The sequence below is a fragment of the Zootoca vivipara genome, chromosome 17 (assembly GCF_963506605.1).
Source record: "Zootoca vivipara chromosome 17, rZooViv1.1, whole genome shotgun sequence".
NCBI lineage: Eukaryota > Metazoa > Chordata > Lepidosauria > Squamata > Lacertidae > Zootoca > Zootoca vivipara.
In genome coordinates, this window is record NC_083292.1 from 4,443,048 (window position 1) to 4,468,440 (window position 25,393).

General features: G+C 46.2%; 2 protein-coding genes across 2 annotated transcripts; both read left to right on the top strand.

Moving 5' to 3' along the window:
• Positions 1-1,038: 1,038 nt before the first annotated feature.
• On the top strand, positions 1,039-10,727 carry GPN3 (GPN-loop GTPase 3). Its single transcript, XM_035098115.2, has 8 exons — positions 1,039-1,184; positions 2,321-2,429; positions 3,616-3,783; positions 4,352-4,476; positions 5,957-6,072; positions 7,975-8,071; positions 9,141-9,269; positions 10,240-10,727. The coding sequence occupies exons 1-8, from the start codon at positions 1,137-1,139 to the stop codon at positions 10,300-10,302; spliced, it is 855 nt and encodes a 284-aa protein (XP_034954006.1). The 5' UTR covers positions 1,039-1,136; the 3' UTR covers positions 10,303-10,727.
• Positions 10,728-14,235: 3,508 nt separating this feature from the next.
• On the top strand, positions 14,236-23,921 carry ARPC3 (actin related protein 2/3 complex subunit 3). The gene is made up of 7 exons (XM_035098114.2): positions 14,236-14,362; positions 17,147-17,246; positions 18,161-18,237; positions 19,398-19,466; positions 20,296-20,422; positions 21,589-21,683; positions 23,640-23,921. The coding sequence occupies exons 1-7, from the start codon at positions 14,357-14,359 to the stop codon at positions 23,700-23,702; spliced, it is 537 nt and encodes a 178-aa protein (XP_034954005.1). The 5' UTR covers positions 14,236-14,356; the 3' UTR covers positions 23,703-23,921.
• Positions 23,922-25,393: the final 1,472 nt, after the last annotated feature.

Sequence of the window (25,393 nt, forward strand, 5' to 3'; positions counted from 1 at the left end):
GATCGTGAAGCTGAGGCTCCAATACTTTGGCCACCTCATGAGAAGAGAAGAATCCTTGGAAAAGACCCTGATGTTGGGAAAGATTGAGGGCACTAGGAGAAGGGGACGTCAGAGGACAAGATGGTTGGACAGTGTTCTCGAAGCTACCAACATGAGTTTGACCAAACTGCGGGAGGCAGTGGAAGACAGGAGTGCCTGGCGTGCTATGGTCCATGGGGTCACGAAGAGTCGGACACGACTAAACGACTAAACAACAACATAGCAATCCTATGATGTACCCTATGAGGGACACGGGTGGTGCTGTGGGTTAAACCACAGAGCCCTAGGACTTGCCAATCAGAGGGTCGGCGGTTCGAATCCCCGAGACAGGGTGAGTTCCTGTTGCTTGGTCCCTGCTCCTGCCAACCTAGCAGTTCGAAAGCACGAAAGCGGGGAAGGTAAACGGCGTTTCCATGTGCTTTGGTTCGCCAGAAGCGGCTTTGTCACGCTGGCCACATGACCTGGAAGCTGTACGTCGGCTCCCTCAGCCAATAATGCGAGATGAGCGCCGCAACCCCTGAGTTGGTCATGACTGGACCTAATGGTCAGGGGTCCCTTTACCCTTTACCTTTATGATGTGCCCTGACCCTAGGAGTAAGTGCAGATGAACTCTGTGGGGCTTTACAGGACTTTTTTTTTTAAAAAAAAAAGTTAAGATACACGTGTGTGTGTGTATTTCTAAAACCATCATGAGTTTGGTTTTATCACAGAAAGTAAAAAAATATATTTTACTTAATCAGAAAGCCCTATTAAGGACTGGAGCCTCATTTGCCCACAAAAAACAATAACCCCAAAAAAACCACCACATTTCCAACCCTCCGGGGCCAAGGCATGGAAATAAAACCCAGCCCCGTCCCCTCTTCAACACTCCAGAAGAGTGGCGGCTCTTCAGTTACTAAACCTGCCGAAAGGCTCCAAGTTTGACTTGCTGCGGTTGGGCCTTGGGGCCTGCCGTACCTGCGGAAGTGACGTTGGGACCATAGAGCCGGGTGACGCGAGGATAGGACGTTGAAGTGCGTGCGCGCTACGGATGGCCCGTTGGGACAAAGTAGTGGCGCTCGGTCTTTTCCTGGAGCTGAGCTCGGAAGGAGGCAGAGATGCCTCGCTATGCGCAGCTGGTTATGGGTCCTGCGGGGAGTGGGAAGGTGAGTGCGGGCGGAGGCGTTGTGAATACTCTGGCCTTGACTCGAGCGCTGCAAAGGGGCTTCTGAAAGAGATGCTGCAGCATTAAATTATTCTCTCCAGCTACCAAAAATTGCCGTCCTAACTATGCACACCAACGCAGTTTATAACTGATGTCTTCCTTCTTAAAAGCTTATTCTTCTTTTTCTGCTCGTTTTACCCCTCGTTAATCGATTTTTGAATTGTTAATTAAATAACAATATTGAAGCTAACGAGAAGCTAACAAAACAGCCGCCGAAAAGGGAATACAGAGCTTGGCAAATAAAGTCTGTGTTGGCTCACCCAATCTAATAAAGTCACCGTTCCAAAAAGTTGCATGTACAATATTGATGGCAGACAAATACTACTTTCAATCGATTTTACCAAAGTAAAAGCTTCTTAGTATACTTTAGTTTTTAAGTGCTGCTTATTCCGGAGCCTGCTGCTGCTCTTAAGATGTTTTGGACCACAACTCCCATTGGCTGGGGTTGGCAGTAAAAATACAAAAAGCAACAGTGCAGTGAAAAGAGCAGCAAAAAAAAGGGATAAAACTGAATGAAAGGGGGGGGGACACAGTGATATCATTGCCTATAAAAAAATAATGCCTAGAATCTTTTCTTTTAAAGTCCAAACTTGGTGTTAAAAAGATAGCCAAAGGCAATCCAAACTGGTGGAAAGAATTCCATAAATGGCGTGGCAGCACTGAGGAGGTCTTCTCCACAGTTCGCACCCACCTGGCCTCACATGGCAGAGACACACAGATGAGGCCTTGGATGATCTTGTCACATGGACAGGCTGTTCCTTCAGAGCTTTTCAGAATACCTATTTTCTCTGTAAAAATTAATAAGCATGGTGGTTTTCATAAAATTTAAACAAAATCCCTGTAAAACCACCTGATCATGCCTATTAGGGACCCAGACAGATTGTGCTCAATGTTATTTGATGGAAAGCAAATGACTAATGGGTCATAATTTGTTGCCCCATGTTCCAAAGGAGACTGTCGGCAGAGATGTCTCAATTATCTCCTCTCCTCAGATGTTGGATTCCTGCCCACTGATAGAAACTCTCCTGGTGGCTTTTGCTAGTTTGTTAATGCTCTGATTTTTTAAAAAAATTCCAGAGCACTTACTGTTCCACCATGGTCCAGCACTGCGAAGAACTGAATCGCTCGGTCCAGGTAGTGAACCTTGATCCCGCTGCGGAACACTTTGACTATGATGTCATGGCAGGTAAGGCCAAGGCTTGAAGCATTTGGGGATGCAGCAGGTCATGGATGCTTTAGTTGAGATTCCTGCATTGCAGGGGGTTGAACTAGATGGCCCTTGGGGCCCCTTCCAACTCCATGGTTCTATGATAAGAAGAGGCTTGCTGAATTCTGTTCTCACAGGATGAGTACAACAACAGCCTCCCACTTAAGTTCCCCAACAACTGGTATTTTCTGCAATGCCCTTCCCTGCACACAGACCACACACATGGGAATGTCCTGCATCTTCCACCTCCCACATGTTGCAACTACTCAGCACCCTTTTCACTTTTTCTGCCCAATTATGAAGCCACCATCCCCCTCTTATTCTACAGTCCTTCTAATACTCTCGCTTTCATCTTCACCTCCTTGCCTCCTTTTTTCACAACTCCCTTTTGCACACATCCCCATTTTCACCTTCAGCCCCTTTTTCCTCCCTCCTGCTGCTTCCTTATCTGAATTCCCACTTGTACACAGACCACTACCATTTCCATGCTGCCAACTCTCTCCTATTCTGCAGCCCCTTTTGCAAACAACTATCTGACTTTTAGAAGACATCTGAAGGCAGCCCTCTTTAGGGAAGTTTTTAAGGATTGATGTTTTTATTATATTTTAGATCTGTTGTAAGCTGTGTATAAATAATAAAAATTTTAAGGGACGGACACTGACATATTCCTCTTCATTTCTCCTAATGCCCCCTTGTTGCTCCTTCACAGCACTCCAAATGCCCCCTTAACCCCATCCACTCCAACATGCCTCCTCCCCAATTCCTTCTCTTCAGCTTTCTTCCCCGTCTACAGAGCCCTAAAACACACTCTCTAACACACACACACACACCTTCCTCCCTACCTCCCACATGCCCCTTATTCTGCCAAATGCCACATTTTCCTTCACCCACTTCCACCTTCCCTTTCCCCCATTCCTCCTTTCTCTTCACCAGCTGACTAAAACTGTCATGCACAGAGAAACCCTTCTCCCAAGTCATTTACTACAGACATGAGGCGGCTCCTCCTCCTTTTCCTGCCCCTTTGTATTTTTATTTGTAAGAAGCCTTGAGTTCTGGTCCAGGGAAAAGGCAGGATGTAAAAATATATAATGCACACACGAGAGACAGAGAGAGTGTGTGTAATCAAGCAAAACTGTTCCCCCCCCTTTTTTTGTTTTTGTTTCAGATATCCGGGAATTAATTGAAGTGGACGATGTCATGGAAGATGATTCTCTAAGATTTGGCCCCAATGGTGGCTTAGTATTTTGCATGGAATACTTTGCAAGCAACTTTGACTGGCTGGAAGGATGTCTTGGCCATGTGGAAGACGATTATATACTCTTTGATTGCCCAGGTGAGCAAAGAATTTTAAAATAACAAAGGGAAACCAAAGCTTAGTACAGTTGTGGGGGGAGCCTTAGTACACACACTGTGGGGAGGGAACCACTGCTTTGCAGTAGAGCCTTTGGGACCCCCTCCAGGCCCTGCTTCCTTTCACTAGCACAACCCCTCCCTCAGCTCTGTTCTGCACCCTCCTTAGCTGGAATCTGGCCTTGAATTGTTATCATTCCGCTTGCTTGCCTGAACGAAAAAAGATCTGGTGTGGGGCCAGGTGTAGGGGCTTTAGAAACCCAGTTTGGCTTTTTTGTGGTTAAAATGTCACCTGCTCTATAAGGGTAAAAGTCATGCCTTTTGCTCTGACTCTGGGACCCACTTGCTTTCACCTTTCTCTTTAAACCACTGTCATTTTTGTCTATTTCTGTTTTCAGTTCTTAATTATATATTGTTGTTTTATTGGTCTCAAATAGGTTGGCTGTTAAAAAAAAGGAAGAAGCTTAGCTACCTTGAACCTTTTATGGAAGGGCAGGGTGCAAGTCCATGAAAACAAATGCATTTCTTAAAAGTTGTGACCCCTTCCTCAGGTCAGATTGAGCTCTACACGCACCTGCCAGTGATGAAGCAACTTGTCGAACAGCTTCAGCAGTGGGAGTTCCGCGTCTGTGGCGTTTTTCTCGTTGATTCTCAGTTTATGGTAGAATCCTTTAAGGTAACTTATAATTCTGCCCACCCCCAACAAGTGACAAATCGTGCTCCCCCCTTTTTTCTTTTTCTTTTTAGGGTCTTAACACAATTTGGCATCTAAATATGAGGCAAATTAAGCTGCTGTATTAACCACCTGGCTGCTTGCTTTTTTTGTATTGCTGTAGCAACTGGATTTATGGACAATGGCAGGCTTAAGACCGTGCGCTAGTTAAAGTAGAGCCCCAATCTCCATGCCCCCCCTCCCACCACTGGGCCAGTGCTACAAAAAGTCTCGCTGCACCATTCGGACACCAGTTGATGAGAACATAAATAAGAGCAATGCAACTGGTTTTGCCCCAAGGCCTATCCTTTTCCCACAGTAGCTCACCGGGTGCCTATGGGAAGCAAGCCTGCGAGCAGAACCTGAGTGCAGTAGCCCTCTTCTCCATATGTGATTCCCAGCAACTAGAATCATAGAGTTGGAAGAGGGGACCCTGAGAATCATCTAGCCCAACACCCTGGAATATGCAGCTGCCCAAATGGGGATCGAACCTGCAACCTTGGTGTTATCAGCACCACACTCTAACCAACTGAGCTATCCCGCCTCTGGTGGACATAGTACATAGCCTTATCTTCCGTGAATTTGCCTAACCCCATTTTAAAGCTGATAGCCATCCCTTCCACTTTTGGGGAGTGAATGCCATAGTGTAACTGTGTGAACAATTACCTTATTTTGTATCTCCTAAATATTCCAGCATTGAGCTTCATTTGGTTCTGGTGTTATGGGAAAGTGTGGAACTTTTCTCTATCAGCTTTCTCCACATCATGTATAAGTCAGATGGGCAGGGAACAAATAATAACACCATTATTATTATTATTATTATTATTATTATTATTATCATTATTATTATTACTCACAGGGGAGTTGCTCCATCCCCTTGATCAGGGGTCAGCAAACTTTTTCAGCAGGGGGCACCGCGGTCCACTGTCCCTCAGACCTTGTGGGGGCCAGACTATATTTTTTGGGGGGAAAATATGAACGAATTCCTATGCCCCACAAATAACCCAGAGATGCTTTTTAAATAAAAGGACACATTCTAGTCATGTAAAAACATCAGGCAGGCCCCACAAATAACCCAGAGGTGCATTTTAAATAAAAGGACATGTTCTACTCATGTAAAAACAAGCTGATTCCCGGACCGTCCGTCGGCCAGATTTAGAAGGCGATTGGGCCGCATCTGGCCCCCGGGCCTTAGTTTGGGGACCCCTGCCCTTGATCATTTTGTTTGCCCTCTTCTTCACCCTTTCCAGCTCTACAATATCCCTGCCTTCATCTATCCCTTGCGACCTCCAGGTGCCACCTAAAGACGGCCACTTCACCCTGCTGAATGGCTGGCCTGAGACACCCCTGCAAGCAGCAGTTAGACAGGTGGCATTTTGGGAATAGGCCACCTTCACATCTCTTCTCAAATTCCGTTCGTTTTTGTGTGTTTCCCTCTTGCTAGTTTATTTCCGGAGCCATGGCTGCCCTGAGTGCAATGATATCGTTAGAGATTCCCCAAGTCAATGTCATGACAAAGATGGACTTGCTGAGCAAGAAGGCCAAAGCAGAAATTGAAAAGTAAGCATGTGGAAATGAAGGCTTTTTGCTTCAACGTTGTGGGGCTGGATCTCATGTATAATTATTTAGGTAAATTACACACTGCCTCATATTTCAAAGAAAATCTCTCAGTGGTTTGTAACATCCTAAAAATGTCAGAAATAAAAGTCAAATACCAAAATACAGGGTAAAAATGAAATTTTGCAGCAGCATAGATATCAGTTATATAAAATAGCAATATAAAATGAAACAAATAAGATATGGGGAACACAGAAACAACTAACAGATCCAGAATACCACAGAGACAACCACCCCTCAAATACAGAAAACTCTTGTTTGTAGGTAGCAGCAGCAGCACATTCAATTCTGCCACAATCTCAAAGCCTGCTTTCAGGTCTTCACTGGGGTCTCGCTCTGGATCCCTTGTCATGCTCTGGACGAAATCCTGGCATGAGGCTCAGGCTGCCCTATTTACCACATGTTTGGCAGAAAAGCTAAGTGTTTAAGGTGACTCTTAAGTGGAAAAAAATAATGGTTAAGTGAAGCAATAATAAAAAGGCAAAAGGAATGAGATGAGCAGGAGAGAAAAAAAGTACTGCATTTTTCCATGTATTAGACTAGGTTTCCCCCCTAAAAATAATGTCCAAAATTTGGGGGTGTCTTATAAAGGGGGGGCCATCCCCCCTTTTCTGTAAAACGGAGTCCCCAAAAATAGGGGTCGTCTTATGCATGGGCGCGTCTTATAGATGGCAAAATACAGCAATTCCCATCCTTCTTTGTATATAGCGACGTTTGTATAATTGAGACCTATCTGGGAAGGAAGGGACTGAGTGGCAGTTTCCAGCCCTGAGCAAGTTCAATTCTTGGCATCTCCCAGTCAGGCTGGGAATGGTCCGTGCCTGAAACCCTAGATAGACACTGCCAGTCAGTGTAGACAGTGCTAAGGTAGATGTACCAATGAGCCTGTCTTAGCATATGACAGCATATTCCTAACCTGTCACTACCAACTCCCATCAGCTCCACCTTCCAGAACTGTCCAGGAGAAAGTCAGCCACACTAAAAGACTTGAGTTCAGCTTTCAATGAAGGAAGGAAAATGCAATAATGGAAGGGAGGGGTGAAGATGTTCACCACCCCTAAAATAAAAATGAATTTTTAAAAAAGTCTATTGTGGTTTGGAAGAGCAGAAAGGGCTAATTTCTTGCCCTTCAGATGTAGTTGGACTAACTCCAGCTAACATAGCCGGTGGTTGGGAATGATGGGAGTTGGAGTCCAACGGCATCCAGAGGGCAACACGTTAGCCCCCTGGAGATATAGAACATATTTGTACATGTGGTGGAGATCTGACATCTGGTGCCACTAACAAAACCTCCAGGGTTGGGTTCTTAGCCCTGTGACAGCTTGCAGTGGTTTGTGTACCTGATTCTTGTGCACAATTATTTGTGAGGGGAAACAGCCCTGGATTGCCGCTTAGGGCAGGGACGAACTTCTGGCATCTACTTACATGTTTGTTTGTTTACTAGAATGCCAAGATCTGCTGAAGCAGAGCCATTTGTCAAAGATGTACAGTTGGAATTCAAGCAGATTGCTTGTGGTATCAGAACCGAGCTGAGCTCGCAGCCCCATCTCACACCCATTCACACCAATCCACACTTGACTAGCACTCTTCATTTCAGCTGCCTGATTTAGGTGGTGAAAGTTGTTCTGTTAGCTGCTGGGAGTTGTAAACGCTTTCTGATTAACTGCTGATTATCACCCAGAGATCTACCAATAGCTCTCCATCTACTTCTTCCCCTGTGTCAGGGAACACACACTGAAATTTTGGGGTGCGGAGTAACTAGTATAAGGTGCAGCTAATGGACAGTTAGTACGAAGATCTTCTCAAACTGCTGTGTTTTTTAACTTTTCAACCAACACCTTCCAGGTATCTGGACCCTGACATGTATTCTACACTGGAAGATTCTACAGATTTGTTCAAAAGCAAACGGTTTAAGAAGCTAACTCAGGCTATCTGTGGTTTGGTAAGTTGTTGTGTTTTAAGATCCAGCAGTGGAGTTTAGTACAGTTATAGCTCTGCAGTTGATACCTTAAAATTGCCACCTGCAATAACCCAATGCAGTGGCTTCTAGATGTTTTTTCTAGTTCTTCCTTTGCAGCTCTGGCTTTAATTTAAGCCACAGCTACAATGGAAGATTCCTTTTCCACAATTTTCCTGTTTCATCCACACCAAGAAACTGTGGTTAACTCCCAGCTTCAGAACAAGCCAGGATCATAAACTGTGGTTTGAAATTGGTTTGAGATCCGGTCTTGTTGCATAGCCAATAACCACAGTGTCCTGGTTTTGGTAAAACAGGAAACCGTGGCTAATTGGAGACTTCTGCAACAGATGCAGGTGCGGTGCAAAGGGAGGAGAGAAGAAGGTGGACATGCAAACACTGTTCGGGTTTTTGCTAAATTAGTAGCGTGAGAAACCATCAGATTGCTTCTTCACACAATCAACTCCAGGACAAGCAATTAACACTGGGCAGAAAGCCAAGGTCTACTTCTGCCTTAGTAACTGCCTCTCATTGGTTGATATCAGCACTGAGACCTGTTATCAGAGAAAGCTAGCACAGTACGTGGTGTGGTGAGTGTGGTCAGTGTAGGAGGAGAGGTGCTGTATCGGTTGAGAGAGAGACAGAGAGGAAAGGATTTATTTTTCTTTGTTTTGAATTCTAAAGCTGTACATAGAAACTCTTGATTTTCTTTATTTTAATAAATCCTGTATATAGTTTTACTCTGCATCCAGACATCTAGTCATTTAAGTTACCGCCAGAAGCTTCCGGAAAAACCTGCGCAAACTCTGCTGTGTTCAGGCTGAAGTTACACCTGACACTTAAAAACACTAAGAAACACAAAGGTCATTCACAACCTGGCTTGATTCACAATACAGTTGTCAGGCCATTGCCTATCAAAGCAGACTGTATCAGCATTAGTTGCCTCTCCCACTTGTAAAACACTCTAAGGGCTAAGTGTTTTGCTTGTTAACTGTTGCTGTTTGAAGCCGTTGCCACTCACTCTCTTTACATCTGTTTATTACCTCTTTTTTAGATTGACGACTACAGCATGGTCCGTTTTTTGCCATTTGATCGCTCCGATGAGGAAAGCATTAATATTGTACTGCAGCACATAGACTTCTCCATTCAATATGGGGAGGATCTGGAGTTCAAAGAGCCAAAGGTAAAAAGTTCCAAGGTCCTCCTGCAACATTAGTTAGGCTTCAGCCAGTCTTGAACATTAAGGCCACAAATTTGCCCTTAACCATTGTGACTAGCAGCCATTGATATGATCGCTCTCCAGTACAGTGGTACCTCGGGTTACAGATGCTTCAGGTTACAGACTCCACCAACCCAGAAATAGTACCTCGGGTTAAGAACTTTGCTTCAGGATGAGAACAGAACAACAGCGGGAGGCCCCATTAGCTGCAGTGGTACCTCAGGTTAAGAACTGTTTCAGGTTAAGAACGGACCTCTAGAACTAATTAAGTTCTTAACCCGAGGTACCACTGGCCATTTTCATCTTCATAAAGGGGCTGCTGGAGGGGTGAACTTGTGTCAGCCTGAAAAGGGTTAGCTGCTGTTCGGTTGGGGGGGGGTTAACCTGAATAATGTTTGCCCCCTAAAAAGCACAGTCCCATGCATGAAATGCCGTTTTGTTCAGTGGAGTTTATTCCCAGGTATGCATGTATAGCAGGGGTCGGCAAGCTTTTCTTGCCTTGGGTCGGTGTCTCCAGCGACGATCGCTATTTCTAGTGCTCCTCCAACCTGGAAGTGGGTCACTGCACCAGTAAGAGCGGGCAGGGGTTGCTGCGGGCCGGATAAACAAGGATCTTGGGTCTTATCCGGCCCCCGGGCCATACATGGTGACCCCTGATGTATAGGGTTGCCATGAAAGAAAGCTGACCCAAATTGTGGGTGTTGCATCTTATTTTGGGGCCCCTTCAGGATGTTCTCCATCTTCTTTAAATCTTGTCAAAGGGTGAGAGAGACAAAAGAAGAGACAACCTATCACCATTTTCAGGTAGAAATATTTACTCTGGTGTCCTCACTGTGGATTATGGACCATAAGAATTTGTGTGTGTGTGTGTGTTGGGGTTGTTATTTTCATAAGGAAAAATAAAGATTTGTGTGTGTGTTTTTCCCCCCAACAGGAAAATGAGGAAGATAAATCATCTGCTTTTGATGAATACTTCCAAGATCAAGTGGACGAATGAAGATTTAAGGATTTGTTTTGTAAAAAGAAAAAGGACTCTTCAGATATTTTCTATGAATTGTATTTTGAAAACCACAAACTGCTTGATAAATCCTGGGCAGCAATTGAAGTAGGGGCATTTCCCCCCACTGCAAAGTGTTTTAATATGTGTATGTGTGTGTAATACATTAAGTGTATATAATGCCACTTCACACAGTTGTATTATTTGTAGAAATTACTAGGCAAAGAAGGGGCATCATGAGAAATAAATTATTGACACTCTGCATTTCATGTTTGCTTTCTGAGCTACAAAAAAGATGGAGCATTTTCATTTTAGCCTTGTAACCATTGATGGTGGTATTTACTTAAGCAACCGGAGCAAATATGTACAAATAAATTGGGAGTGTGTTTAATCTGAACTGAACTGCGGTGTTGTGGTCCTGCTGCTCAGCACATCTTTCTGTGCTTTGTGAAGGACAGCAGCTTTAACAAAAGAATTCTCATGTATTTTCAGGTCATTTCCTCCTCAAAAAAAAGACAGAACTTTCCCTCTCCTTAAAGGTAAAGGTAAAGGGACCCCTGACCATTAGGTCCAGTTGTGACGGACTCTAGGGTTGCAGCGCTCATCTCACATTATTGGCCGAGGGAGCCAATGTACAGCTTCCAGGTAATGTGGCCAGCATAAAGCCGCTTCTGGCGAACCAGAGCAGCACACAGAAACGCTGTTTACCTTCCTGCTGTAACTACCTATTTATCTACTTGCACTTTGATGTGCTTTTGAACTGCTAGGTTGGCAGGAGCTGGGACTGAGCAACGGGAGCTCACCCTGTCGCAGGAATTCGAACCGCTGACCGTCTGATTGGCAAGCCCTAGACTCTGTGGTTTTAACCCACAGCACCACCTGTGTCTCTGTTTAGTCTCGAGTAAAACAGGGGTGGAGGAAACTTGTTGCCCTACAAATGATGTTGGACTCCAACTCCCATCATCTCCTGCCCTTTGGTCATCCTGGCTGGGGTTCATGGGGGTGGAATCCAGCAACATCTGGGGGACCACAGATTTTCCATGCCTGCACTAAAAGTTATTTCCCACAATTCAGCAGCATTAACTATCTTTTTGCTTCTTCTGCATGCCTGGAAAGCAGGAATATGTTGTTGCATCCTAAGCTATCTGGTGCATGCCTAACTAGGCATAAATTCCATTGCACTCCATGGGGCTTCCTTTTGAGTAGACCCAGCGGGCTGCATTCTTAAAATCAATAAAGAGGTCAGTGTAAAGTAGTATCTTAGGCTGGACTCTGGAACAGGAAGGGCTGGGCTCAGATACGTCAGAAATGCTTCAGTGGCCTTCAATAAGCCCCACTTTGCTAACCTCAAGGCACCTCCTTCCCCACTTATTGATGGGTGGGGAATAATAACAGTGCCCTACAATGTCAGGGTGGCCATGCTATAACGTCATGATGTTGCATGGTGTCAATCTGCTTCAGATTCAGGGTCACTGGATATATGGAGAGACCTTCCCCAGTTCAGGTGATGGTGGGTCTCAAAGATGCTTTCAGATCTTAATGAGGAGACAGGTTCATGTGAGAGGAGCTGGTCCTTTGGAAGGGGAGCCTGTGACCCTCTCTATCCTACTGTTGGCCATGCTGGCTGGGGCTGACGCAAGCCCAACAACATCTGGAAGACCACAGCCTCCTTGACCTTGCTTTAGATATCATGGGTCTAAGCTACGGTTACCAGACGTCCCTGTTTCCCCGGGACAGTGCCCAGATTCGCGAATAAGTCCCCGAAAAAATTCCATCCCCATAATGTCCCCCTGGGTTTCATCTAATGCCCCCGGGAAACACAGCAATGGCAGGCTCAGTAGCCCTGAGCAGTTGGCTCTGGCTGGCATCAGGAGCTGCTCGGAAGTCACCATATGATGGTGGTGCAAGGCTCAAAGATTCAGCTTCCGGGCTGCCTCCGCCTTCCCTGACCCCAGCAACTAAGCTGTGAAAGGAGGCTTCACGCTGCCTATCTGAGCAGCCTCCCAACTCAAACTTGCCTGCAAGCAGGATGGGGCAGTGATCTCTCAGGCAAAGGGAAGCCTTGCTTGCCAGCTGAAGGATCCCTGCCCCCTCCTGCTTGCACACAAGTAGGAATGGGATTGGGGCTGCTCCGATGGGAAGGGAGACATCATGCTGCCTGAGCCTCACCACCACTGCCGCTCTCGGCCCTCCGCCTTCCATGCCTGACCCACCACGCACCGCTTCCCCACCACCACCGAAGAACCAACAACTCAGGCACTGCCCAGGCTCATGGAGATAGAAGCCCCAGAGGAAGGGGAAATGTGGCGGTTGAGGTCAAGGCAGCGGCCGCCCCTCTGCCACCACCATCGCTGCATGAACGTGTAGTATTTATTTATTTAAAGCAGGGGTCAGCACTCGGCAACCTTTTTCAGTCGTGGGCCGGTCCACCGTCCCTCAGTCCATGTGGTGGGCCGGACTATATTTTTTTTGGGGGGGGGGGATGAACGAATTTCTATGCCCCACAAATAACCCAGAGATGCATTTTAAATAAAAGCACACATTCTACTCATGTAAAAGCAAGCTGATTCCCGGACTGTCCGTGGGCTGGATTGAGAAGGTGATTGGGCCGCATCCGGCCCACGAGCCTTAGGTTGCCTATCCCTGATTTAAAGTATCCCCAGATTCATTGAAAAAAAAATCTGGTAATCTTAGTCTCAGCAAGCAACCCCTTGTATGCAAGCTTCATTCAACTTGGTGGGACTTCCTTCTGAGTAGACCTGCACTGCCAGACCCCCATTCACACATCCTCTTGCTCTCCACCACCAGCCCACATTCTCTGCTAGATTCCTTGCTCCTTCCCTCCTGATGGACAAGATCCGTGCATGTTTAATTCAAATACAGTAAATATGAAGAGAGCCAGCCCTACCATTAGACAAGAGTGAGCTGGCAGGTGTTGGGAGTCACCCCAAACTTGTACAGCCTCAGGTGTGATGAAGGATGCTATCCTTTCAAAATCATTGAAATAACATCCAGCCACCAGTCTAGTTGGCTTCTGTACAAGGAATGGGGAGGACCAGCCCTGGCTATAAGAAGTGTTTTGGTGTCAAGCATGGTGTGTAGAGCAGGGGTATCTGGTTTAGGGTCCCTACTCAGCAGTGAAGCTCAGGAGGTAGTGTCAACCTGGCCTACCTTGCAGGGGTCTTGTGAGGAGAAAATTAAGTAATATCACATACACTCCCCAAAATTACTTAGAAAAAAGGGTATGATGCCAATATGAGAGATCAGGCGTCAATCGTGGGCTGTCCCTGGTTGATTCTGGTTGATTACATGATCGCCAGCAATTGCCCCCCCCCCAAAAAAAAACTGGCTCACCCCTCTCAAATAAAGAACAGCTCTGGTCAATCCAATGGGTAGATCACTGCCAGTTTATTTATAGTGGGTGTAAATCGCAGTCTCTTGGAAGTTGGGACACTCCTGTGATACGGTAGATAAAGAGGGACTAAGACCTGCTTCCTCATGCTCTGGCTCTCTATGCCTCCTCAGAACTGTACGCATTAAATCCTATTTGCATTGTTGTAATGTACAGTTTTCTGTGTTGTTAAAGAAGAAGAAGAAGAAAGAAAGAAACAGCAAATATAGATGGAAGCTTCTGTGGGAAAAGCAAATGTGGAGCCTGACCTGCATGCACATTTACTCAGAAGTAAGCACCAGAAGACTTACACATTACTTAGTCCTGAAGCTTCAGTCCTAAACTGGGTTTTTTCAGAAGCAAGCTTAATTTAGTTCAATGAGATTCAAATGAGGTGGTTGCATTTTTTAATTCTTGTATTATTGTCAATCATTAACAACCGGAGTAAGCTGCTTGTAATTCAATAGGAATTAACTGCTGCTGCCCCCTGCTGGCTCTCCGAGTCCACTGGCGCTGTCTTTGCATTCATTGCCTGCCTCTCACTTCCTGCCTGGGTGGAGCAGGAAGGGCTTTGCATTTTGCAAGATTTCGCAGCCTTGCTCGCTGGAAGGGCCCCTCACACCTCTCCTCCCTGGGTCGCTTTGCATCGCTGCGCCCCCAACTATGCCGGTAAGGGGAAAAGATCCGCGTCCCTTTTAGAACTGCAGCTGCTCCACTTGCCTAAAACAGCATTTATTTATTCTTTTAAATGTTAGTTCATAGGAATTAAAAAAAAAAACAGGAACTATGGGCGTAAGATGCTGGGCCCGGGGAGAGATGGAAGGCGGTTTGTTGATTTATTCCTGTGATCCAGAACGTGCGCAAGGAAGCTGGGGTGTATTTTTTAGCACCCTCCCCTTCCCACCCAGGGTATAGATCCATTTGGGTATCTAATTTCTGGGTCTCTGCGCCCGGATTAGCCTTGTGTTGTGAATTGCTAGCGATGTCAGGGGAAAGAAGAACTTCCTTATATGGCCAGCGGGTTTTTCTTTTCTATATAAAAAAAAAGCATCCTCTCTGCGGTGGATGATTTGCACTGCAACTGCAAACATCCTTGTTGAAAAATAAGGGATGTGTTTTTGATGTGCACCAAATAATTACACTTGGCAGCAGTAAATTCGCAGGGCAAAGGAAACGTCAGTTGCACTTCCTTTTTTAAAAAAAGTTGCTATTTGAAAAACATTGACCCAAATACAACTTTTGATTTGATACCTGTAGTCCTGTGTGCTGGAGGTTACTAAAAGGACGCTAGGCTGATTCCATGATCCAACCCTGGTTTGCTGGGTCCCCTGTGAATCAATACCGTTTATCACATTTCTTGGGGTTTAAAAGACTGGCGTTTAGAAGACATCTGTAGGCAGCCCTGTATCTGGAAGTTTTTGTTTGATGTTTTATTATGTTTTTATATATGTTGTAAGCTGCCCATAGTGGCTTCTTCTCATTATTATTTATTTAAACTGTGCTCATTTGCCCCAAATGACCTACATCAACCAGAACAGCAGGTACTTTGAACACCTTACGTTTCACTCAAGACCAGGTGTGGGGACAACCTTTGGGTCCTCCAGATGTTGCTGAGCTACAACTCCCATCAGACCCAGAAAGTGTGGCATATTGCCAAGGATGATGGGAGTTGTAGCTCAGCAACATCTGGAGGACCCAAAGGTTGTCCCCACATGCTTTATAGACACATTGACTTCTTTATTATGTGGGTTGGTCCTGCCTAGCAGCAGAGGTTGGACTTGTTGACCTTCTCACCCAGGGGTGGGAAACCTGACTCTGGGCCTCCAGATGTTGTAAGACTCCAACTTCCATCATCCCCAATTATTAGTTTTGTAGACTGTGGCGCTGTGGGCTAAACCACTGAGCCTAGGGCTTGCTGATAAATGAGGAAGCATCTTTTTCAGGTCTCTGAGTGCAATACACTTTTTCTATATTGTACACTTCAACCAGGGATGCTGTGGGCTAAACCACTGAGCCTAGGGCTTGCCGATCAGAAGGTCGGCGGTTCGAATCCCCACGACGGGGTGAGCTCCCGTTGCTTGGTCCCAGCTCCTGCCAACCTAGCAGTTCGAAAGCACATCAAAATGCAAGTAGATAAATAGGAACCGCTATAGCGGGAAGGTAAACGGCGTTTCCATGTGCTGCTCTGGTTTGCCAGAAGCGGCTTTGTCATGCTGGCCACATGACCTGGAAGCTATACGCCGGCTCCCTCGGCCAATAATGCAAGATGAGCGTGCAACCCCAGAGTCGGTCACGACTGGACCTAATGGTCAGGGGTCCCTTTACCTTTACCTTTAGACTGACACTAAACCTCTGCTGCTGGCTTTGCGGGATATCTTTGGGGGAAGCAAAGGCTAAGGAGTAAGTAAACCCTACATGAATCCTGAGTGGAGTCCCAAAGTGGAGCCAAGCTGGTGCCAAATGTCTTGCTCTGCTTTCCTTTGGACCACATCAGTGAGGCTGAGAGAGTCTTGTTGTCTGGGCAGCCCAATAACTCCATGCACACTGCCCAGGCTTGCGCCCCAGGGAGGTCACATTGGTGCTGCTAATGTAGCAATTTGACTTCACCCCCTGGAGGGGCACTCCGTTGTCTCGAGATGCCGGCAAGAAGGCTGAGACTAATCAGAGTTGGAGCCCAAGGATGTCTGGAGAGCCATGGTTTATCTATTCCACTAAGCAACTGAGCAATTTGAGGGAGTGAAGCCCATCCCAGAACAGGGGTAGCCCTTGGAATATTTTGGACTAGCAGGCCCGTTAGCATCAGCTGGTTTAGCCAATGCCGATGGGAGTTGTAGGCTACAACATTGAGGGTCCCACACTGGCTACCCACTGGCATGGAGCAAGAATAATATAATAATTCCAATTGTAGAGTTGGAAGGCACCCCGAGGGTCATCTAGACCAACCCCCTGCAATGCAGGAATTTCGGCACATGGTCTCCTATCCAATTTGAAACCATAGCGGACCCTGCTTAGCTTTGCAAACATGCTAGCAGTTTTATTGCTGCACCACAAGGAGGAGAATGCTTAGGTGGTTGTTACTTAAAAAGTTGCTTTATATTGAGTCAGATCATTGGTCCATCTGTATTGTCTACACTGGGGAGAGACAGTCCTCAGGCCCCTCTCCATAGCCCTCAGGATTATTCTCAGGCCACACCCCTCACTGGACCTCCTTCATCCTCTCCTTGCGTGCATTTCCTTGGCTGAAAAGTGCCTGACTTTAACGGAGGATGGAGAAACGTGTGGGTGGGTAGAAGAACTCTCTGACTTATGTGTGGCTAAAATGAAGCCTGCCACACACAGGAAGGAGTGTGTGACTCTGACTCTTCTGTACATTTTTGGGACAGCATAGAAACAGCTTTTTCTGTGTGCCTGTGGCTTTTTGTTACTGATGATCCCTTCTCTTCCCTCTTACAGGCTTACCATTCTACTCTTATGGACCCAGACACCAAACTGATTGGGAACATGGCGTTGTTGCCTATCAAGAGTCAGTTCAAAGGACCGGCACCCAGGGAAAGTAAGTTCACAGCAGGCCTCAAAAGAGTGTTTTCTGCAACACAGAAGGGCTGTCCCTCAGTGGTAGAGCATCTGCCTTGTACACAGAAGGTCCCAGGTTCAATCCTTCAGTAGGACTGGAAGGGTTTCCCTGCCTGAAACTCTGGAGAGCTGTTGCCAGTCAGTACAGAAAATACTAAGCTAGATGGACCTTTGTATAAGGCAGCTTTCTATGTTGGGATCCTGAAGCAGTTTATTATTTGTACCCTGCCCATCTGACAGAGTTACCCCAGCCACTCTGGGTTGTTGGGGAACTACACTTCCCAGGATTCTTGGGGGGAAGCCATGACTGCTTAAAGTGGCATGGTACTGCTTTAAATGTACACTGCAAATTGGGTCTAGGGGGAAAAAAGCCTACCGTATATTCTGGCGTATAAGACGACTTTTGAACCCAGGAAAATCTTATATGCCAGGTATAAGATCTGCCATCGCTGCATACGGTGGGGGGAGCTCAAAAACGGCCACGGCCGCATCCCCACCGTATGCGGCGACCGTGTAAGCGGCTGCCGCTTTCTTTCCTTGCAGGAAGAGGGGAGGTGCGGGGCTTTTTATGTCAAGCAACATATTTGGAAAAGCAGCACCATTAATGAGGTTTAGGGTGTGTGTCAAAGTGTTCTGTGTAGGCATGCATTTCACATGGGTAGTTCCTGAGCTCTGTATTCTACCTAACCTTATGTGTGTTATTTAAAGCACTAGACACTGAAGCTGCAATCCTTTAAGATGCACCCTTAGCTGGGAGTAAGTCCAATTGAACTTGGTGGGGCTTACTTTTGCATTGTCAATCAGATATCTTCAGGAGTCAGCTTGCATTTCTTGGGATGCCTTGTTTTCTATAATATTCCAAGTAACATCTGTCTTCTTTCTCTTTCTTGGTAGCAAAAGATACAGACATCATAGATGAAGCCATTTACTACTTCAAAGCAAATGTCTTCTTTAAAAATTATGAAATCAAGGTAAGGAGGGTGGAAAAACCTGCTTTAAAATGCTTGCTGTGCATTCCAGAGGGCAAGGGACTTGTTTTCAGAAACATTGGATTGTGTCTACTTGGAGTTGACCCATTGAAATTAATGGACATGGCTAACTTAAAGGTAAAGGGACCCCTGACCATTAGGTCCAGTCGTGACCGACTCTGGGGTTGCGACGCTCATCTCGCGTTATTGCCCGAGGGAGCCGATGTACAGCTTCCAGGTCATGTGGCCAGCATGACAAAGCCGCTTCTGGAGAACCAAAGCAGCGCACGGAAACGCCATTTACTTTCCCGATGGAGCGGTACCTATTTATCTACTTGCACTTTGACGTGCTTTTGAACTGCTAACTTAGATCCATCAATTTCAGTGATTCTACTCTGAGTAGAACTTAAATGGACACAACCCACAGAAAATAAATACAGACATAAGAGCGACTTAGGTACCCAAAAACAAAACAAAAGGGATCAGTTGCTCCTGCTATTAGAACAGCCCTGCTGGACGGTTCCCCTTATCTAGGGCCTCTTTTCTCAAAATCGGTCAGCCAGAAGGTTCCAGCAAGCCCCCAATAAGGGATGAAGGCAGTTCCCCCTGTTGACTGCAAAGGTTGACTGCTTCTGGATAGGGAGGCTCCATTTTGCATCCTGGCTAATAGTTGCTAATAAACCTGTCCCCCGTTGTCCGATCCCCTTTTAAAGTCTTTTAAAATATTGATGCATTGATCATGTATTGAACAAAGACATTCCCAATGATTTTCAATCAGCTCTAGTATTATAGAAGAGGAACAGGGTGTGTGTGTGTCGAATACTCCCCATGTATGACGTTCACACAATGAGTGGCAATGCTTACAAGGCCAAATGCTTATGGTCTACTTGTTTGCATCCCCTTACTCCCACTTTATCTGTTTCATCTGCTTTCATATTGCTGTTTTATTGGCTCTAGGCTGCATTTTTAGTAACTAATTTTTTATATTAAAAAAGGTTGTATGCTGCTTACAGATTTTAAATAAACAAATAGAGACTACGGCGCCCTCTTAACACAACCAGGAGGTGCCAGTTGGTTTGGGAAAACTAAGAGTGCAGAAAGAGATTAAGAGAAGAGATATTAAGTATTCCCAGGAAATGACTTGGATTTATTTTTATTTTTAGAATGAGGCCGACAGAACTTTGATCTACATAACACTCTACATTACGGAGTGCTTGAAAAAGCTGCAGAAGGTAACAGCATTGAAAAGGGCACTGGCCTTGTCTGCCTCCATGAACTTTGTGTCTGGGTAATGAGTCAGGATGTTGCTCTCATTCCCGGGAAGCACCGGTGGGGAGAATGCCTCTGGGCCCCCAGCCTGCTTGTGAGCTTCCCAGGAGTAAATGGTTGGCCACAGTGAGAACAGAATACTGCTTTCAGACCCAGCCAGGGGGGTGTTCCTTTTGTGCTGAGAGCTGGTTGTTGCTTTCAAGCCAAAGGGAATAAAACTTTTAAAAACAAGAAAATATAAATGTATTATTTTCCCATGTCTGCCCTTTTTGGGGGTGGGGTTGAAAATCAAAATAAATTTGTAACCATTCTTAGGGATCACACACACACACACACACACACACACAGAGAGAGAGAGAGAGAGAGAGAGAGAGAGAGAGAGAGAGAGAGAGTCTGTATGTATAATTATTTATTATGTAGAAATCCTAGCCACAAGAAATGCTGATCACCACAGTAGAGCAGGCATCCCCAAACTCAGCCCTTCAGATGTTTTCAGACTACAACTTCCATCATCCCTGACTACTGGTCCTGTTAGCTAGGGATGATGGGAGTTGTAGTCCCAAAACATCTGGAGGGCTGAGTTTGGGGATGCCTGCTGTAGAGTTTTAGCTCTTAAGGCTGTGACCCCAATGCAGATACTGCAGAGCAAGTCCCTTTGAACACAGCAGGACTTGCTTCTGAGTAAAGACACATAGGATCCTGCTGTAATACTGCCAGTTGTGTGTTGCTTGTACATTACGTTTTGTGTTGTCTTAAGTGGCTCGTGCTTCCTTGTGCTCTCTTTTCCTCCAGTGTAATTCCAAAGGCCAGGGTGAAAAAGAAATGTATACATTAGGAATAACAAATTTCCCCATGCCTGGAGAGCCAGGATTTCCACTGAACGCTCTCTATGCCAGACCTAGCAGCAAACAGGAAGAAGGTAAGGGCAAGGTAACAATGTGGATTTCAGGCTTGAATTGGTGGATTTAATCCATTTACAGCTCAATCTTAAACATGCTCATTCATCAGCATTACTCAATTAAAGGGCGCTTAACTCTGGATTAAGGGTGTACAGTATAGGATTGGATCCTTCCTCTCACTGCATTTAGAGTAGGGTGCAAAGCAGCCTCTGCCCCCATTTCTCCACAACTTCATTTTCAGTGTAGCATTTCCCCAAGCTTCTACTCTTTCAATCTTGCGAACCTACAACTTGATTTAGAGGTCTGGATGTGCCTGTGCCCCATGCCGTCTGATGGAAAGAGCAGCTCTGCCTGGGCAACAGAATGTGCAGGTGGGCTTTCTCCATCAGATCGGGCAGACATTTCATGGCGGCTTGCTGCATGTGAACAGGCATCACTTTCCTAGTAACCAGAGGCTTCAGGTGTTAACTTAGTCCAGCCGAGAACATCCCAGCTTGTTTTGTAGGGAGATTTCAAAGAGAGGGGCAAAGCCAGCTTCAGCTGCAGGCTGACTGCCGAAACCACCTTTTGGGAGGTGGCGTAGCAAAACTAGTTGCAGGGTAAAAAATTTCCTTCAGTAGCACCTTAAAGACCAACTAAGTTTTTATTTTGGTATGAGCTTTCGTGTGCATGCACACTTCTTCAGATACATTTGAAACAGAAGGTTCAGACCCTTATGTATATACAGAGGGTGGTGGGGGTGGGAATGGGTGATGGGCTGATGGGAGTGGTAAACCTGTAGATGGCTGTTAACGACTGCTGCTGACTGCAATTGGTCCTGCGGGGAAAAAGCAAGGGCTGAGGCACTAAAGAAAGCTTGATCATGCATAATGAGATAAGAATCCAATGTCTTTGTTCATCCCAGGTGGCTCCATGGTTGTAACTAGTTTCAGGGTGTTGAAAGTATTAGTTGGGAAAGCAGGAGACCATGAGGCTGTTTAGTATGAGAATGGGAGAAAATCATTTATTGTTTTTATTGTACTCGTTGTGCGTATATACGGTATTTAATGTGTTTATATCTACTCTAAACTTTTGAGAGATAAATGGAAATATTAAATTTTTTTTTTAATTCATCGAAACTGTGTGACTGAATGGGAGCTATAATATGATCTGGCCTTGGTTGTGAAGTGTATGTCTTTCTTTTCAGAGATTATGAGGGCCTACTTGCAGCAGCTGAGGCAAGAAACCGGCCTGAGGCTTTGTGAAAAGGTCTTTGATCCTCAGAGTGACAAACCAAGCAAGGTCAGATATTGATCTCCTCTATGACCTGGCTCTATTTAAGCTAGGAGTGGATCACCTGTGGTGGTGGTGGGGGACTCCCTTCAGTCCCAGCCTAGTTAGCCATCCTTGGTTTAAGTCTCAGTACACTACTGACAGGGACCCAGGTGGCGCTGTGGGATAAACCACAGAGTCTAGGGCTTGCTGATCAGAAGGTCGGCAGTTCGAATCCCTGCAACGGGGTGAGATCCCGTTGCTCGGTCCCAGCTCCTGCCCACCTAGCAGTTCGAAAGCACATCAAAGTGCAAGTTTGGGGACCGCTCCGGCGGGAAGGTAAACGGCGTTTCCGTGCGCTGCTCTGGTTCACCAGAAGCAGCTTTGTCATGCTGGCCACATGACCCGGAAGCTGTCTGCGGACAAACGCCGGCTCCCTCGGCCTATAGAGCGAGATGAGCGCCGCAACCCCAGAGTCGGACACGACTGGACCTGATGGTCAGGGGCCCCTTTACCTTTACCTTTACACTACTGACAGAGCAGAAGTGCTTCCTTTCTGTCAGGCCTGTCAACCAATGGCCTTCCAGATGTTGGACTAGAGCCCATCATCCCTGATCACTGGCCACCACACTGGCTCAGGCTGATGGGAGATAAAGTCCAATACCTTCTGAGTGCCACAGGTTCCCCACCTCTGCCTTATTTTTGGGGGGTATTTTTAGAAGGACCAGCAGGGTTTGGCAAATAATGCATATATTTAAACAAAAATCTAAATATCAGTTGTGTACATCCATGGCAATGCCCTCAAGGTATTGGATTCCCAACTCCCCTGCCTCAGCAAGCGTTGTCACTGGTCAGGGATGATAGTTGCAATGCAAGGACATCTGGAGAGCCCCAGGCTGGGGCAGGCTGTTTTGTGGCATTTTACCTTAAGCCAATTGGGTAGGGTGTGGTATATTACAAAATAAATACAGAGAGTCTATCGGCAATCAGGGTTTTGTTTTGTATGACTATCTTTTTACCTTAGCTAGAGCAGAACCATACTTGATTGCAGACCCAGGATGGCTGCCAAACAGAAGCCACAAAAGTCTCTTGTGGGAGATCAGAGGGGAATGTGGCACACAGCTTCAGTTTTTTGCAGCAGCCTCATGCCTGCCATCAAGTCTAGTTGTACATGGGGCTGCTTCAGTTCAGAAAGCAGCCAGGTTGCTGATCGGTACAAGGCAGTTTGAGCGTATCTTGGTCCAACTGTACTGGCTGCCAATTAGTTTCTGGGCCCAATTCCAAGTGCTGGTTTTGACCTATAAAGCCTTAAGTGGCTCAAGACCACAACACCTCAAGGACTGCCTCTCCCCACCTGAACAACCTTGGACCCTGTGATCAGCATCTGAGGCCCTTCTTTGTGTGCCTCCTCCAGGAGAGGTCTGGAAGGTAGCAAAATCAGAACGGGCCTTTTCTGTGGTGGCTCCCTGTTTATGGGACGCTTGCCTGGCACCTTCATCACATATCTTTAGGTGTCAGGCAAAAACATTCCTTTTCTCCCAGGCCTTTGGCTTATTAAACAATCTATGGCCTTTTAAACTATGGAGGGGGTTATTATTCTGTATATTATTATGTTAAGTATGCCTGTGTTTTAAAACTAAACTGCCCTGTGATCCTCAGGTGAAGGGCAGTATAGAAATTTATTATTATTATTATTATTATTTATTTTGTGAAGTAATTTACAAAACATTGTGAAGTAAAAGCACAGATAATACGAACCCACAGTATGATGTGATATCATCTCACTGAGATGTTTCACCAGCCAATCCTGGTGTGATGATGTCATGTCACATCATGAATTTTGTTAGACGTTAATGAGAGATCGGGGAGTGCAGGGATGTACCACTGCGATATCTTTGAAGACAAGTTGCAGGGTGGAAACTTGAGTGTATTTCCACTTCTTCGCTCCATTTTCACACCTCTTCTTCTTTTCCCTTTGTCTCCTAGTGGTGGATGTGTTTTGTGAAAAGGCAGTTCATGAACAAGAGCCTGTCAGGACCAGGGCAGTGAAGAGAGGCCCGCGGCTGTCTCGCCAAAGCACTTTGCTGCCAGATGTATAAAATTTTGCCTCTGTTTTAATATATGTTTTCTACTGGGAGAGAGAATAAGCCCTTCTGTGGGAGAAAGATACCCGCCGGTGGATGAAAAGGTGGAGCTAAAATCATGTGCAAACCTTGCTGAGCTTGGAGCTTGATGACGATGAGGAATAAAATGTCGTTTCCAGCATCATTTTGGCTGTTCTTGTGTCTTTGACAAAAATGGGTGAGGAACCTTTAGGCCACGGGTCAACTGTGGCCCTCTAAGCCTTTTTGTCTGGCCCTTAAGATTCTCCTCACTGGTCTGCTCTGTATTTTTTATTACTTTTGCGTGGCTGGAGTATGGCCATCAACTATGATACACCTCTGGCTTTTATGTAGCTACTTTACAAAAGTAAAAGCCACGTCCTCTGCTTTGTCCTGCCTGCTGCTTTCATATTGTTCCCTTAAGGTAAAGGTCAAGGGACCCCTGACCATTAGGTTCAGTCGTGACCGACTCTGGGGTTGCGCGCTCATCTCACATTATTGGCCGAGGGAGCTGGCGTATAGCTTCCAGGTCATGTGGCCAGCATGACAAAGCCACTTCTGGCGAACCAGAGCAGCACACGGAAACGCCGTTTACCTTCCCGCTGTAGCGGTTCCTATTTATCTACTTGCATTTTGACGTGCTTTCGAACTGCTAGGTTGGCAGGAGCTGGGACCAAGCAACGGGAGCTCACCCCGTCACAGGGATTCGAACCGCTGACCTTCTGATCAGCAAGCCCTAGGCTCAGTGGTTTAACCAGCGCCACCTGGGTCCCTATTGTTCCCTTTAAGGTTCCCTAAAAGAGAATGCGACTCTCGGGCTGCAAAAGGTTCTCCACCCCTACCCCTTTCAGACTGTTCTGGAGTACCTTGGAGACCGAAGCTTATTGGGGAGGTTCTCAGTTGGAAGATCAGCAGCAACAAACAGGTTTCCTTGAAAGACAGTTTCTTTCCCAGCACTATGGATCTCCCAGCACAGCTGGAGCACATGCTCAGTTTGGCTGTGAGCTTGGCTGCAAAGACCACACACCAGTGAACTGTATGACCAAGAATACATCCCAGGATCTTTTGGGTTCTATGGGAGACAGGCTGGCCCATCCCAGATGCTTATCTCAGTTGGCAGATTGGGAGGAGCAGCAAATTCAGGACACCCACCCCAGTGCACACCACCTGTGTGTCAGAATGAGTGTGGCTGCTTGTTTGTTGCTGTCACGCTGCTTGGACTTCCATTGCTGGCAGTTTTGTGGCCAGGCGAAGCCACACAAGCCGTGTGACAGCTTCTCCGCAATGCCTGCAGTAAGTTGCAGCAGGGTACAGAGGATCCCTTATCCCTTGGGTGGTAAAATGGCTTGGGGCAGCCCTGGAGACAGGCTGGGGGTTATTAAACATACCAGCAAGTGCGGGCAAAGGATTCTCTTCTTGCTTAGGAAGAGCAAGCTAAATTTACTTCAGGGGTTGCCTAACTTCAGCAAGCGGGCATTTTTAGAAATCCATGAGAGTGAATGCCAGTCCCATAATGGCTGTTATAGGGGGGGGGATATGGCATAACACAATGGCAGCTGCAGGGTGTGTGGCATAATGCAAGATGGCTGCCATATCTAAAAGAGCAGAAAAAGAAAAAGAAAAATCTGCTGTGGGCAT

Excerpts from the sequence above, each read along its gene's own strand:
- GPN3 (XM_035098115.2), top strand. The coding sequence starts at position 1,137 with ATGCCTCGCTATGCGCAGCTGGTTATGGGTCCTGCGGGGAGTGGGAAG. Across the intron at positions 6,073-7,974 it reads GCCAAAGCAGAAATTGAAAA|GTATCTGGACCCTGACATGT; the intron begins GTAAGCATGTGG and ends AACACCTTCCAG. Across the intron at positions 8,072-9,140 it reads CTCAGGCTATCTGTGGTTTG|ATTGACGACTACAGCATGGT; the intron begins GTAAGTTGTTGT and ends CCTCTTTTTTAG.
- ARPC3 (XM_035098114.2), top strand. Across the intron at positions 19,467-20,295 it reads GCTTGAAAAAGCTGCAGAAG|TGTAATTCCAAAGGCCAGGG; the intron begins GTAACAGCATTG and ends CTTTTCCTCCAG. Across the intron at positions 21,684-23,639 it reads AGAGTGACAAACCAAGCAAG|TGGTGGATGTGTTTTGTGAA; the intron begins GTCAGATATTGA and ends TTTGTCTCCTAG.